Genomic DNA, 16,266 nt, shown 5'->3' on the forward strand with positions numbered 1-16,266 from the left:
GGAGAGAGAGAGAGAGAGAGAGAAAGAGAGAGACAGACACAAGGGGGAGAGATGGTGGTGGTAGTCGTAGTAGTAGTAGTAAAGTGTAAATTAAAGGAACACATTTTCTGCCTTACCTTCGCCCAGTCCAAGTCCACCAGTGACTCCAATGTAAAGATCAAAATTATCCCGCTGGCTGCTGCTGCTGCTGCTGCTATTGATGTTATTTAGAGAGGAAGTTTTGTTACCAAATCTGTCTTCTGACCACCAACTCAACCAGATATTTAAGCAGACCTCCAGTGTTTGGTAGGATAAGTACATCAATAGAATGAAAAAGGATGGTAAATAACGGACTGCTTTCACGTATTTCTTGTAGACATTCGCTTTGATCTGTCAGAAGTGAACATGAAAATTCTTTGAATCAAAGCCAATGATTTCAAACACACAATCTGGCACTGAGACACTCTGAACCTTTCTACAGACTTTTGTGCTTTGCTAGACTAGAGATTATCTCAGATTTCTGAAACTTTAAGCAGATTACAAAGAAAAATCTTCTGCCAGATCAATGGTTCTCAGCCATTTTTTTTACCTATGGACGCCTTTGGTAACTATTTTATTCTGGTGGACCCCCACCCCCATAGCCATTCAGTGTTTAAAAATTCGTTTTATAGATACGTCTTTCACAATTGCTGTTCACGTATTAACTCATGTAGGTTGAACTAAGTGAAATGTTGGAGAAAGGAAAAGCTAATTGGGTCTTGCAATAGATATATAAAAATTAAAATTTTTCATGGACCCTTAAAATACTACAGTGGATCCCCAGTTTATTATTTTGCTTGCATGGATCCCCCAAAATCTTACATGGACCCTCTGGGATCATATGGACCTAAGAGGAAAACCACTGCTCAAGACAGAAATCAACCTATCACACACACACACACACACACACGCACACACAAAGTCTTGTGTGTGTGTGTGTTTAGATGATGTACATTGAAGAAAGATACAAACATTGGTGAGAGAAATAAAAAAAAAAACTAGCTCTTTGGAAGAAAAATAACCTTTTGTCATATTTCTTCTGCCCAAGTCGTATAGATAATCCCTTGTCACCCTTATCAGAAATATTACAATGCACAAATGATTGGGTCCATTGAAATGGTGTTAAGAACTTAAATGACCCTTCTTCCCCATAAGTTATTCTGTCTTACCGCTCCAGTCGCAATTGATTCAGTTTCAATTATTTTCCCTGATAATTGATTTTTTATACTTTCACTTCTTGATTTTCTGAAAGGAAGGCCTAGAGATGTTGGTGATGCTGAGGCTTCATTAACAGAATTATTCTTTGAAAGAGTCTCTCTGTAATAGAAACAAAAACATAGTTTTGTTAAAAATATATAAATATTTAAAATGTCAAAGGATAAAACTTTCTTCCACACCGATTAATTGGATGGACTTTAAATAACATGAAAACTTTTGGCTCATAAAACAGAAACAAAATAAAATTTTCCCAGTGGTTAATTGACTTGAAAATGACTTTATGGCAGAGTTCTAACATAGTCGTCCATTTATAAAGGAGAAGAAAAGAGACAAATTGAAAGGTTGTGTTAGTTACTGAAAGGCACTTGATTTCTTTGCGATCTTCTCAAGCTCTTGATTGTCTTCTGTTGGGGAGCATGTGGAATTAACTCTCTCCCATATCTTCTTTTTCATTTCAGTCACTGTACAAAACAAATAAAGAAACTCACTATAACATCAACTAATGATAGTACACACACATACACACATATGCACTCGCACACACACAAACATGCACATGAACCAGTGGAGGGAGCCTTTAGATGGTCACTCAGCCTGCTAGCCGCTCAACCAAAATCTTGTAAGACCATAAGTCAAAATATTTTAGAGTATTAGTCACAGTCTCAGCAAAGTGTCCATCACATCATGGATGAATACATTTTATATTTGTGTTATTCCACCTGATGTTTTGAATCATAAATGATTATTTTTCAGTTTCTCTGAAGCTGTTTACTCAATTGTAAGCCAATTATAAGTTCTGTATTTAATAAAAAAGACTTTTTTCTCCTTTTGTTTTTGTGATCTGAGATACATATGTGGTCTGCATAGCAACCTGAATAATCCATTTGAAAACACTTATTGTTATACTTGTCCAATTACAATTTCTGAGATGGTCAGTTGACAATCAATTAATAATCTATGATATTCTAGGTGTTCAACAAATTGAAAAACTTTGAAAGCAATTTCAAATCACTCTGCAGTAATGTCCATGATTTGGTATCATGCAACAGACAAGAACGCATTTTATCTTGGGTCTGCTTCATCAAGCTTGACCTCAGATTAAACAAAACAAGAGGCAATGAATTAGTAGAATAATTTCTTCCAGTCCATTTGATGTTTTGACAAATTTTAGTTTTGGATAAAATGTTTTGTAGTATTTTGTTACAACTATTTATGTTTTAAGATCAAACCCTACCAACATTGATTTCTAATTTCATCCTTCCAAGTTAAATAAAGTAGCAGTCAAGTGTTGGAAATAATTTATTATGAATCTGAGATGTGATGGGAACTAAAAGAGAAGAAGAAAAAGATAAATGAATTGGTTATTGTGTAATACGGTGTTCTTTTGTTCACAAACAAACTGGGCCCCTACATGGTCATTTGGTCTGTTAGAAATAGAGCCTAATTTCCATCAAATCATAGTCTACCATCTTAAAACAAGAGAGAAATCACAGATAACATCATCTTAGGTACATTGCTTGAAATAAAGATGGTATGGCCATGGATGGAATGTCTTTGATTATAGATTTGCTCAAATAACAACAACCAGACTTCTCTGATAGCTCCCTGCCACTTATGAAATCTGAAAGGTGAAAGTGTTTGACTTGCCATCATAATCTTCCTCTTCAGCATCTTCATTCTTGTTCAGGTGTCGTTCAAGAAACTCGGCAAAAGCCCCCTCATGTTCCACAAGTTCCTCATAAGTGCCTTGTTCTGATATCCTGCCTTCTTCATCCATCACCAGTATGCAGTCAACCTGGGGCAGCCACTGGATGGCATGAGTCACTAGAATACGAGTCTGTGTGGAGTGAAAAAACATTAAAAATAAAATCAACATGGGGATCTATCGTGAAGGTTTGCTGGACTCAGCAAATAAGGAATCTGAAAGGAAGGAAAGTAGGTGATGATGATGATGATGATGATGACAATGACGACGATGACGACGATGACGACGACGATGACGAGGATGATGACAATGTGGTGGTGACAAATGAGCTGCAGTTAAGCTTCTAATAGAAATGTTGGTTTCTAATGAAGCAAACTCTTTGGATTGTTTTTTGCTTGACGCAGACCATTATTGGTTTCCTTGGAATCTATTATTTTATTTTGACATAAGGAACAATATCTTACCAAATTCTTAATCCCAATCATTCATTCCTTACCTTACTCTTAAGAAATCCTATCAGTCCAAATTCAGGCTTGTTATTAGGGAGTTTTAATGGCTGAATCTTTCACCAAATTTCTCAATAAACAATATGGGACAATATCTTCACATATTCCCAAGAAACTCTCTTAGGAGAATATCTTGTCTTATTTCTAAGCAATTTTATTGGTTCATTTATGATCTGAATATATTCTTAAGAAACTCTATTGGCTCAATGTCTTACCTTATTCTTAAGCAACCCATCAGGTCCAATGACATTATTGAAGATGTGTTTCCCAACATGGGAGTCAACAGCACTTAGAGGGTCATCAAGGATGTAAATGTCAGCATCATTGTAGATAGCTCGTGCCAGGGAGACACGCTGCTGTTGACCTCCACTCAGATTCACACCCTAAAAATATTAACAAAGGCAGTCATTAAATGATTATATATATATATATATATATATATATATATATATATATATATATAAAATAACAATCTACTCAAAGTGTAAGCCTTCAAACAACTGAAGTTCAAGGTTTCCTTACTTAGGGCTGTCTATGCGTGCTTGTACACGCAGACGTGTGTGTGTGTGTGTGTGTGTGTGTGTGTGTGTGTGGTTGATTTATTTATTTCATATAGAAATCAGTGGACAATAGCAGTGATTAGTTCACTGCATCACTGACAAAGAGAGTCACAACAAATTATTTGTAATCCAAAGAGCACTGTTTTTCACTACTGTTTACACCTTTAGCCAATATACATCAGCAAAAGATATATTCTTATGAGCTGGGACTACTTGAACAGTTACTCCAAAGATCGAGAATTCTATGTGAAAATTTTTTTGAATTTGAGATTAAAATAGTCTGGAAAGTGTATTCATAGATTTGTCATGGATTTAAATATTATAGAATATTCTAAAAAAAAAATACCATTAATATCATGTGATTCCTTATCATCATCATCAACAACAACAACAACAGCAAACATCCATTTTCCATTCTGACATGGGTTGGACACTTTGACAGGAGCTGGTAAGCTAAAGAACTGCACCAGGCTCTATTGTCTACTTTGGCATCCTTTCTAGGATTAGATGTCCTTCCTACTAGTAACCATTTTAGAGAGTGTACTGGGTGCTTTTCATATGGCACCAGCACCAGTGGAGGTCACCAAGTAACTTGCAAGACAAAGACCCCTCAATTAGGAAGTGGGTATAGTATTGAGGGAGGTTGCTTTTTGCCAGCTGAGAGGTTAAATTATAATAGAAGGGTTAAGATAGGTGTCCTGCTACACAGGAGGTACTTGGCAGCCCCATATGGAAAAGAATGGAGGGAAAAGAGAGATGAATATCAATTGAAAAACTCATATGGCATACTCCTTAAATGGGTTGTCATTTCATATATGTAATAAATACACTTTCCAGAATATTTTAAGCTAAATTCAAAAAGCATTTTCAAACAAAACTCTAGATCCCTGTTAGTATACCAAACATAGTGGAAGGAGAAAATAAATCAGGAGTTGGAAGATTAATTCTGGTGAAGAAAGGCAAGGGAGACAACTATAAAATTTTAATCAAGATTAGAATGCAGTGGAGAGAGAGACTGATTGATGGTGGTATGGTAACAAAAACTTCAGACATGTTTCTATCATATTAGATCACTTAAAAGCCATACCATATTAGTTATTTAGATTTTTAATGTTCCATATGCTAATAGCCACAGACCTATTGTTTTGCATGCAGCTAGTTTCATGATGTTAAGTGGACAAGAGCTTAAATATATCCCAAATTACGATGCTAGTAAATCTCAGATAGTAATCCCTGAAAATCAGGTACAAATTTTTGACCAGACAACTGTAGTTATATGGAATTAAGAGCCATGTCAAGTTTATTTGAACTAAAGGCCTATGCACTGATACTGCCACAGAATTAACAAAAAAAAACCTTCCACTTGACCGATTGTCATGCAGTCACTCATCAACACCGTCCAACTTCTTATCTACAAATGGACTATCTCTGTACTCTTACTACTTCAGTGGCATCTGTTCCTCAGAGTTGGTTTGGTTTGTGCAATCTATCTCAAGTTCATCAAACTCATTCATCATTTCTATCTCTCCCCCATTTACAGTCCACACATTAATAATAAAATTCACAATAATTCCTCCCTGGAACATTATTCCTCTGCAGTCCTCACCCAGCCCATATTGTTCGTGCAATCATCAACTTACAATTGTTAAGAAGAAACAACAACCACACTGACCTCATCAACCTTGGAGAATGTGCAAAGACTGGAGCACAGCCCTTTCTTCTAAATTAAAATCATTAAGAAAAAATATCCTGGCTCTATTTAGGACAACTCTTTCAACTGCTAACGACAGCATTTAATTGCAGTGAGGTGATTTGCTTCATGTACCTTTTCTCCAATTTCTGTTTCAACTCCACTCGGTAATGTATCAATGTCTGAATGCAAAGCACATGCTGTTATCACACTGTAGAAACTGGATTTATTGTATTCTTGGTTGAAAAGTATATTGTTTTTCAAGGTGTTATTCTGTATCCAGGCCTTTTGTGGAACATAGGCAATACTACCCTGCAAAGTAGAGAAATAATTAAGGTTAATACATCATTTTTAGTTCATCCTCTGAATACACAATCTTTATGTACACTGGACACATGTAAAGTCTTGTTTTTTCTTTTGTTATGTTTTTCTGTTGATTGTGATTGTTGAGAGTGTGTGTGTGTATGTGCACGTGTACGTGTGTAAGTGATAATGAAAATAATGGTGTGGGTATGTAAGTAGAGGTTAAGGGATACAAGTAACAATATTCAGATTTGAACACAGGTGGGGTTGTGGTGGAGAATAATGATAATAAGTTTATGAGCAACTAGGTAAAGGATAAAGTTCACATACAGATGCACACAAACCATTCCCTCAATATATAGAAAACACACACATACACACACGTGCGCACACACACACACACACACACACACACACACGTTCAAACACACATATGCACACATCAAACAAGTATGGCACTTACTTCAATATTGATAGTTCCATTCAGTTTATCCATTTCTCCAAGAATGGTAGAAACCAAAGAACTTTTACCAGTGCCAACAGAGCCCACAATGCTTACCAGTTGACCCTTTGGTATTGTGATGTTGATACTGTAATATAAAAAAAACCGAAAGAGTAATATCAAACTTGGTTTTCATGCTTGATTGAGTTTCTTAGGTACATCTTTATAGCTTTGTTGAGGTCACAGAAAGATGAATTGATTAACTGCATGGTGTAATAAATAATTATCTCTTTCACTGACTCCCTCCCCATTGCTCCACCATCTTCTCAGTACTCTCTCACTTCTATCTTTCTCCATCTCTCTCTCTCTCACTCTACTACCCACCCTGACATGCTCTTATTCACTCATATAATGAAATAGCACTAACTCTTCCTCTACTTCTCCCATCCCTCCCATCCATCATATCTCACTTACTAACATCTGGCACTATTCTTTTCCTGTCATTATTACTCTCCCACAAGCACTGGCTCTTCTGTTACCTCCTCCTCTACCATCCTCTCACAACCACGAATCTATTTCTCCCATCACACTTAAAATCTGGATTTAATTCCAGCTTGTCATCCTTTCATAATTCTTCTTCTCAGCGGCATTGAAACAAAGCAACCTCACAAGTGCTGGTGCCATAGAAAATGCATCCAGTTCAGTCTGTAAAGTGACTGGAGAACTGAGCAGACAACACGGGGTCAAGAGGGCACCGTAGTCCATTGTAGAGAGTTAGCATTTGCTTGGGAGATGAAGTCTTTTCTAGCCTGGACAGAAACGCTTATCTTTGAGATGCAAACTTTGCTAGAGAAAAAATCTGAGCATAGTTTCCTTTTCATTCACAAAGTATGGGTTGCCCTGAACCTGTGATAGAACACGCCTGCTCAAGATTCTGCACAATGAGATTGAAACAGTAACTATGCAATTGTCAAATGAACTTCTGATCCATATGGTCATATCTACATAATGTATACTGCACAATATGATAATAAAATTATTTATTATAAGATAGTTGAAAATTAAAAGTAAGTTACTAGAAAAATCTCAATGTCTATTTAGAACAACCTTTTGATAGCAAAAGAGTATTCAGGTACTCACTCTTTTAATTGAAAACTATTGGCATCTGAGACATCCCATGAAAACCTTCCATCTCTGATAACAACTGCAGTATCTACAAAAGTAAATACAAGTAAATGATTGTATGATTTTTGCTCGGAATCACATGTGGGGAACAAAAATAGAATATTATCATTTCAAAAATATAGACTTGCTTATTATTATTATTATTATTAGTATCATTATCATTATCATTATTATTATTATCATTATTATCATCATCATTATTATTATTATTATTATTATTTCAGTGTCCTTTGTCTAAGCTCTTTTATCATACATCCTGTGATCTCTTCAGTGACTCTTTATCCCATTGTCCCATGTGTCTCCTCTTTTCTGTTTAGCCCAAGCTAGTAGGGACTAAACAGAACAAGATCTGGAGACACATAGGATAAAGAGTCACTGAAGAAGTAACTGGATGTGTCACGAAAGAGCTTAGGCAAAGGACACTGTAATATAAAACACTATGATATAATAATGATCATAATAATAATAATAATAATAATAATAATAATAATAATAATAATAATAATAATAAAGCTGAAGAGAAGACCAAGTATATGGTGTGTGTGTTTAACTGGCAAAACAATACGACCATTCCCAAATATAACAATAACTGTTTCAACACAATTTCCCATCAGGAAACTTGCATACATAATCAAATTTAATTTAATTTCAAAAATTCAAATCCTGCCATGGTCAATTTTGCTTTTCATTCTTCCAGGTTTGATGAAATAAAGTATCAGTAAAGTACTAGGGCTGATAAAATTGACTATTCCTTCCCACCAAATTTCTGGCCTCTGTGTGAAATCAATGTCCTTTTAGCTAATGTCACATTCTTAATTGGAAGAATTAGCTTGGCTCTTTCTAACAAGTAACAACTGAATTCCAACCCACTGTTTCATATCTTTCTCAGTTGACAGTCTTGTATGGTTATTTTTTATTTTTGGTTATAAGCATTGCTGAAAATTCTTGTTCAAAACGATCAGTGGATGAGAAGAACAAGACTGTCCACACATTACATTTAGTTGATTGGAATTAGTTCAAAACTCTGAAACCTTATGTAGCCTTGCAATTTCTCTTGTGTACCCCCAGGGGTACACATATTCCAATTTGAACCTTTGACCTAAACTGTTATATCTAGTGAGAGTCATTAATCATATAGAATCAAGGCTAGTGGTGATTTGGCAGAATAACTGGAACATTGGACAAAATACCTGTGGTATTTAGTCCCAACACTTTATGGTTCTGATTTCTTGTTTTGTCAGAGTCAACTGTTGGGAGATTGCAATAACTGACATAACACTGACCCTAAATATGTACTTTTGTGTCTATTTTGCATATCATTATTTATACTGAAAGAAACAGAAAAATTACCTGTTTTTGTCTTATTTGAGACATTCACTGGTATCAAGTCATCCGTGCACAAATATTTTTGTATTCTTTTAATTGAGACTGACAGCTAGAATGAAAATGGAGGATACTTTAAAGTTACAATCCCTTGTATTGATACTTATGTGTACTCTTTTACTCTTTTACTTGTTTCAGTCATTTGACTGTGGCCATGCTGGAGCACCACCTTTAGTCAAGCAAATCAACCTCACGACTTATTCTTTGTAAGCCTAGTACTTATTCTATCAGTCTCTTTTGCTGAACCGCTAAGTTACAGGGACGTAAACACACCTCATCCCATGTCTTCTTGAGTCTCCCTCTTCCACAGCTTCCTTCCACTGGTAGAGATTGGCACTTCTTCACACAACTGTCCACATCCATATGCATCACATGACCATAGCAACACAGTCGTCTCTCTTGCACACCACATCTGATGCTTCTTATGCCCAACTTTTCTCTTAAGATGATTACACTCTGTCATGTATGCTCATCCAGCAAAGCATGCTAGCTTCATTTCTTTCAAGCCTATGCATCGTGTCCTCAGCAGTCACAGCCCATGTTTCACTGCCATGTAGCATGGCTGTTCACACACAGGCATCATACAATTTGCCTTTCACTCTGAGGGAGAGGCCTTCTGTTACCAGCAAAGGTAGGAGCTCTCTGAACTTTGCCCAATATATTCCTTATTCTAGCAGCTACACTCTCAGAGCATCCACCCCTGCTACTGACTTTGTCATCAAGATAACAGAAGATATCAACTAATTCTAGTTTTCCCTTCTGACATTTGATGAAGTTATTGTTTCACTTTTGACATGTAATACAAAAACAGTGTAAGAAATAAGAGATTGCTCTGGGCTTGCATCAGGCAAGAAGTTGAATTTTTTTTTGGTCCATTGCATGGACCCTATGCAAGGCATGTGTAAAATTTGAATGAGATCCGTTGAGTTTTAGCGATGCACACATACAGACACACATTCTTAGCTTTATACACACACACACACACACACACACACACTAGGCGATGAGGGCTAAAAGTATGAGAGAAGGGGTCAGAGTGGAACAGGTTTCTTGCTGTAGAGGATCTACAGGACAACTCACATTTTAGGCAAGAAGGTGGAAGTGAGTGACTGGAGATGGAAAGAAATAAAAATAGGGTGATGAGGTGTCAGGAATAAATATATAATATATTTATAAACTATATTAACAAAATAAGTAAACAAGTAATAAAAAATACAAAGGCTAAAGACTCACCTGAGCGAAAAAACCAAGCATCATTGAAAAATAGTTTATAGGTGCCTTTAGAAGGTTGAACAGGGCCATTGATACAAAGGTTCTCTGTGGATCTAGTGTATGATCTTCTGATGATAATACATATGCAGTAAAAGTGGTAAATATTATCTACAAAATAATAGGAACAGTTAAATATTGATTCATTTTGAGGGCTGTGCTCCTGCAAGGCCTTTGATTGTGATAGTTAAAACAAAGTAAAGAATTAACATAGGCACAAGGCCTCAAGTTTCATGCATGGAACAGTCAATTATATTGATCTAGTACTTGCCTGGTACTTATGCTAAGACCTTAAACTCCTTAGAAGGATTAAAGGCAGTGGAGAACTGAACTGAAAACACAAAGGTACAAGACTAAATATAGCTCAAGGTATTCTGTTTGTTACTCTACTTTCCCTGCTAATCCGTCAGCCTTGGAACAATTAGATATCATAAAAGAAATCTTAAACTGAATTTCAGAATGGCTGTGTGGTTAAGAAGTTCACTGAGTGATCACATAGTTTTAGATTTGATCATATTGTGTGGCACTTTGAGTCAATCTATTCTATCAACTAGAACCTCATGAGAGGAAAAAATATTTATGAATATATATATATAAATAAATGATACTGCTTACATTGCATTAGTAAAGTGTAAAATAGTAAAAGTCCTGATAATCTGGAATACTTATTATTCCCTAAGTTTTTTTGAAATATATATATATATATATATATATATATATATATATAAAGTTGGAATTTACAAAGAACAAGAGACAAAGACAGGTGTGTAAACAATATGTTTCAAATCTTGAGATGACACATTTCTCGAAACGATCAACATTATGAACTCTGTCCTTTCACATAATTTGAGAGATGCTACGCAAACAATGTTTGTGGAAGGCAACTAATTCTATATGGGATTTATAGGGTGTTCCAGTTTCAGATACTTAAAGCAAGATAGAAAGGACAACATCCTAATATACATCAATTTTTATCTTGCAAGTGAGACTGCTATAATTTCAGATGCAATGCTGCAATTTACCAAATGAAGCAGTTACTACCAATTCTACAATCAATTTAGGTTGAAGAATTAATGCAAGTGCTTTCTTGGATGGTGAGCTCACTTATTGGAATAAAAGAGGTCTTATTCTGAGCATACACATACACACTTGTATAAAAACAGGCTAGTTGCAGTTGAAATCCCTTTGATTGCAGGTCTGCTCAATCAGACTTTACCTGGAGTTAGATGCACAGGTTTACTTCACTAAACTTTGCTTGAACCTTGTATGCTTTCATGTATCAATTAAAAACATCTGGTTACTAGACTTACTTTTCCCTTGATTGCACACTAAAGGGCAAATCAAAGACTCCATCCTTTCATCAAACATTAAAAGCACAATTAGAGCTATGATAAACAGAGGTTTTTTTACAGTTAACTATTTAAAGTAAGTTAACCACCTTGAATCTGGTTTTACATGCTTGTTATAAGTTTACTGGATTTTCTTTACATGGACCTGAAATAGCTGACATGAAATTACAATGCAGGAAAAGGCATTTTTTTTTATAAGGAAAGAACTCACCAGGAATGGAGCAATTTTCCAGCAGACTTCTAAACATATTTTCACATAAGCAACTTTCCGTAAAAACTTCGTCTCTTCGTTTCGAATCTCATTAATCTTTTGTTCAAAACTTGGTTCCCAGGCATACAGTTTAAGAGCCTAGTTAAATAATCAAAATTAAATCAAATAAGGAATCCTCACACAGACAGAAAATCTCAAATTCAAGTCGATTAGGAAATGGAATTGTATAGTATTTGTAATAATATTAACAAGAGCACTCAGAGAGTGCAAACCTCCACCAAGGTAACACCAACATCCCCTAAACGGTTAGCCAGAGATGATTTTTAAAATAAGAATATCTGAAATAAACTCAGCTGCTCTCACAAACGTGAATACTATTAGGTTGTCAAGAAAGTTCTTGCAGAGTTTTTAATTTGGTTTTAAATGATGTATTTTCAAATTAATTTTCATAAAATTACTTTGATTTTATATATCATTTTAAAGCCTGTTTTTCACTCTATCTAATCGTGTTATTCTTTTTCTTTTTGAATAATTAGACCATTTTTTCCAGAATGTTGAATACAGCATGGACAAAAAACAAATTCGCACAATTATCATATTCCAGTTCAAGCTAGGCCAAAAAGCTGCTGAAACAGCTCGTGATATCAACGATGCGTTTCACCCAGGAACCACTAATGGACATACAGCACAATGGTGGTTCAAGAAATTTCATAGCAGTGATGAGCGTCTTGAAGGTGATAAGCATAGTGGTCGACCATCGGATGTTGACAATGATCAACTAAGAGCCTTAGTTGAAGCCAATCCATGCAAAACTGTTTGAGAGCTTGCTTCAGAATTAGACATAACATATACGACAATTTCCAACCACTTGAAAGAGATTGGAAAAACAAAAATACTTGAGAAATAGGTGCCGCACGAATTGATTGACAACCAAAAAAAAATGTCGTGTTAAAGTATTGTCTTCCCTTCTTTTATTCACCCTGGAAGACAAAGCTGATCTTGATGGAGCCTGAACTCAGAACATAAACAACCAGAACAAACACCATGAAGCTTTCTTCTGTTACTTTAATGATTCTGCTACAATAATACTTGACACTTTATCAAAACTGAAAGCAAGATATTACTGAGTAATTTATAAAAATGTGGTTTGAAAATTATAAAACATATTGAAAGCACTACAATAAGTGCCTACTGTATTCTGGGAAAACAACTCACTGTGAAACCACCAGAAAGTCAATGCTTCTATTTTCTTGATTAGATCTTTGGTCTTAAACTGAGTCTAAGACAATCAGTTTATCCATTTATCTTTGTGAAACATGCCAACATATAATAAATTGAGAATATTGAAGAAATAAGCTAAAATCTAGAGGTGCAAGCTTTTCCTGAAAAAAGGAGCCTGAACACCTTGTACATTTATACACACACACACACACACACACACACACACACACACACACACACACATACATGCATGTGTGTGAATAAGTGTGTCTGTGCATGCATATATATGTTTGTGTGTCTGTGTCTGTGTTTGTGCATGATAGACTTGAAAGAAAATTCCACCAAGTTTACCTTCATTCCATTTAGCACTTCATTCATGAATATAATCCGTTTGTCCTTGATTACCATCACCCTTTCCAAGTAATGATTCATTTTCTTTAAAAGGATGCTGCTGATTGGTATGAAGCAAAACAGAATAACCAGAGCAGAAAATATGGCTGCACCAAGTTGTTGGTAGAGGAAATAGAGACTTAATAGGATCTGGAAAGGGGCAGAAAACAATAAATAGAAGAACGGTAAAGTGTCCTGGAAACGTCGGCAGTCCACTGACATCAAGTTAACAGTCTCTCCAACAGATGTTGCCTTTAATGAGCTGCATTTGAGGGTCAGGGCCTAAAAAACAATAAGTGAAAGATCAAGAAGTCAGAAGATTAAAAATCTTTTGCTCTTTTATACTTTTACTGAAATTCTATGAAATCATTGCAAAGGACTTTAGTTGGTCAGTGCATATTTTATCAATCTTTATTCACCAAACAGCTAGATTATCTTTTGAGATGAAGGAATACAATGTGATGTAATGTTTTATGCTAGTATACACACATTACACACACACACACACACATATATATATGTAAAAGAGGACAACAAATGCCGAGACATAGCAAGCATCTCAAGTCATATACATTATTTTATATTATTCTTAAATTAGTTAAGGTTTTACAGCTGTTTCTGGGATATCCCAAGTGATAGGCAAGTATGCCTGAATATGGGGTGTTCTGTCATCAGAGACAAGTGGACAACATATGAAAGATCTAGACATAGAAATATTCAGATAAAAGATCTAGACATGGAAAATTTGCAGATAATAAGCAATGAAATAAAAGAGTAGATGAAGGGATATAACAAATATCCTGGAAACAGCTGTAAGACCTTCTATTTATAAATGTTCTATGTTATACACAGCATTGGCTTTTTATCTCACACGCTGATATATGACCTACATTGGACCCCTTATTCACTTAATCACCGAACCTGGAGCTTAACTGTGGTCTAGCCATAGCACTTACTCAGCATTACCTGAAACATCTGGGTGTAACTGACACCACTATCGCTCATAACCTATATATGTGTGTGTGTGTGTGTGTGTGTGTGTGTGTGTGTATGTGTGTGTGTATGTGTGTGTGTGTGTGTGTGTGTGTGTGTGTGTGTGTGTATGTACAGATATGTAAAGAATCATGGTATAAGAGGTTAGTAAGCTTTGAGCAGTCCATAGAAGGTATAAAAAAACAACTTTCAAGTGGTTTATTGATCTGCAAAATATATTCAAATACTGATCACAAGTGTAAAGAAAATGTTTTGTGTAAACCACCAACAAAAGAAAAAGTACTACAAATGAACCAATTAAAACTTACCTTGCGGAAAATTGTTGATGTCACGGCTTGTTTTATCATGAGTCCAAGATTGTTAGAAATATACAAAGTATGCTGTAAGGATATAGTTTGTATGATATTCATAACCAAAAGGGAAACAGCAATTGTGTAACCTTTCCAACTTGGCTCTTTACTGTCAATGAATGCTATCAAGAAGCTGAAATGAATGAGAATATGAAAATTTCTTTTAGTTAATCATTCATGGTCATCATTGTTTCATTGTCATTACATCATTCATTCAATGAGTGCTTTCATTACACTACTGAGTACAGCTATGTGTTCTTTGGATATGTGCAGCATTTTGCTTGTTTCTTTTGTTTTCTATTTTCCTATCAACCCTTGCATTCTGGTGAAGATTAGTGGTGTTCTTGGGGAGATTATAGGCATTAGTGGAGATCAACTGAACGTGCATGATGACCTGGACTGGTCATCATGCACTGAATCACCTCTCATTGGAAGCCACAGCTCCCAAAGACTAGGTGATGCATGTTTAGCTGTCTGGTGCCACACAGCCCTGGCCTAACAAGGAGGTGTAACCATCTTTGGTCCTTACTCCAATCATAAATAGAAAATAAATTATAAAATATAAAACATTTTCAAAAACTTGAAAGAGCAACAAGAAAAAGATCAAAGGAAAAACTTTTGAAAAACATACCTCATTACCTGAGGACTGATAAACAATAGGATGTCATAGAGAAACTTTAGCAGACATGTTTTAAGAATGTCAACCATATAGAGTCGTATTAGAACCAAGGTTAGTGATACTTCTTTCCTCTGTTGTACCTGATAACTTTTCCCCGCTTTATCTCCAGACGATGAGTCATATGACATTTGCTTCCTGTAAGGAAGAGAAAAATTAAAAACTGGGAGACAGGCTACAATATAACTACAGTTTTAATGCTAAAATAACTGCCATAATTTTTTACCTAGTAAAGAAAATAACAGGTACTTATTTCCTTACAGACCCTGAAAAGATGAAAGACAAAATTGACCTTGGCAGGATTTGGGTTCAGAATGTAAAGATAGATGAATTACCACTAAGCTAAGTTTTGAATCTTAGCTATCCAGGCCAGCAGTTTCAAGGTAAGAGTAAATTGATTACATTGACCCAAGTGCTCAACTCCTACTTATTTTACTGACCTGAAAGGGATAAAAAAAAAACAAAAAAAAACAAAGTTAACCTTCACGGAATTTGAACTGGGAATGTAAAAAAGGACGAAATGCCACTAAGCATTTTGCCTGGCATGCCAGTGACTTCACTAACTTGCCACCTTATTAGATAGTAATAATAATCATAATGATAATAATCCTTTCTACTCTAGGCGCAGGGCCTGAAATTTTGTGGGAGGGGGATAGTTGATTACATTGACTCCAGTGCTCAACTGGTACTTAATTTATCAACCCTGAAAGGATGATAGGCAAAGTCAACCTTGGCAGAATTTGAACACTGAATAATAATAACAATAATAATAATAATAATAATAATAATAATAATAA

General features: G+C 35.4%; 1 protein-coding gene across 1 annotated transcript in view; it reads right to left on the reverse strand.

Annotated features, from left to right (window-relative positions):
* The window catches only part of LOC106867613 (multidrug resistance-associated protein 1), a 42,594-nt gene that overhangs the window by 11,612 nt on the left and 14,716 nt on the right, over positions 1-16,266 (reverse strand). The window contains exons 8-21 of the mRNA XM_089338684.1: positions 15,425-15,607; positions 14,752-14,926; positions 13,412-13,732; positions 11,840-11,977; positions 10,244-10,390; positions 8,978-9,062; positions 7,583-7,655; positions 6,464-6,590; positions 5,833-6,009; positions 3,663-3,830; positions 2,884-3,073; positions 1,592-1,697; positions 1,188-1,335; positions 117-369 (exon numbers count right to left, since the gene is read on the reverse strand). Coding sequence (XP_089194810.1) covers positions 117-369; positions 1,188-1,335; positions 1,592-1,697; positions 2,884-3,073; positions 3,663-3,830; positions 5,833-6,009; positions 6,464-6,590; positions 7,583-7,655; positions 8,978-9,062; positions 10,244-10,390; positions 11,840-11,977; positions 13,412-13,732; positions 14,752-14,926; positions 15,425-15,607 — 2,291 coding nt within the window. The remainder of the gene's footprint in view (positions 1-116; positions 370-1,187; positions 1,336-1,591; positions 1,698-2,883; positions 3,074-3,662; positions 3,831-5,832; positions 6,010-6,463; positions 6,591-7,582; positions 7,656-8,977; positions 9,063-10,243; positions 10,391-11,839; positions 11,978-13,411; positions 13,733-14,751; positions 14,927-15,424; positions 15,608-16,266) is intronic.

The sequence above is a fragment of the Octopus bimaculoides genome, chromosome 20 (assembly GCF_046866305.1).
Source record: "Octopus bimaculoides isolate indiv1 chromosome 20, ASM4686630v1, whole genome shotgun sequence".
NCBI classification, from domain to species: Eukaryota; Metazoa; Mollusca; class Cephalopoda; order Octopoda; family Octopodidae; genus Octopus; species Octopus bimaculoides.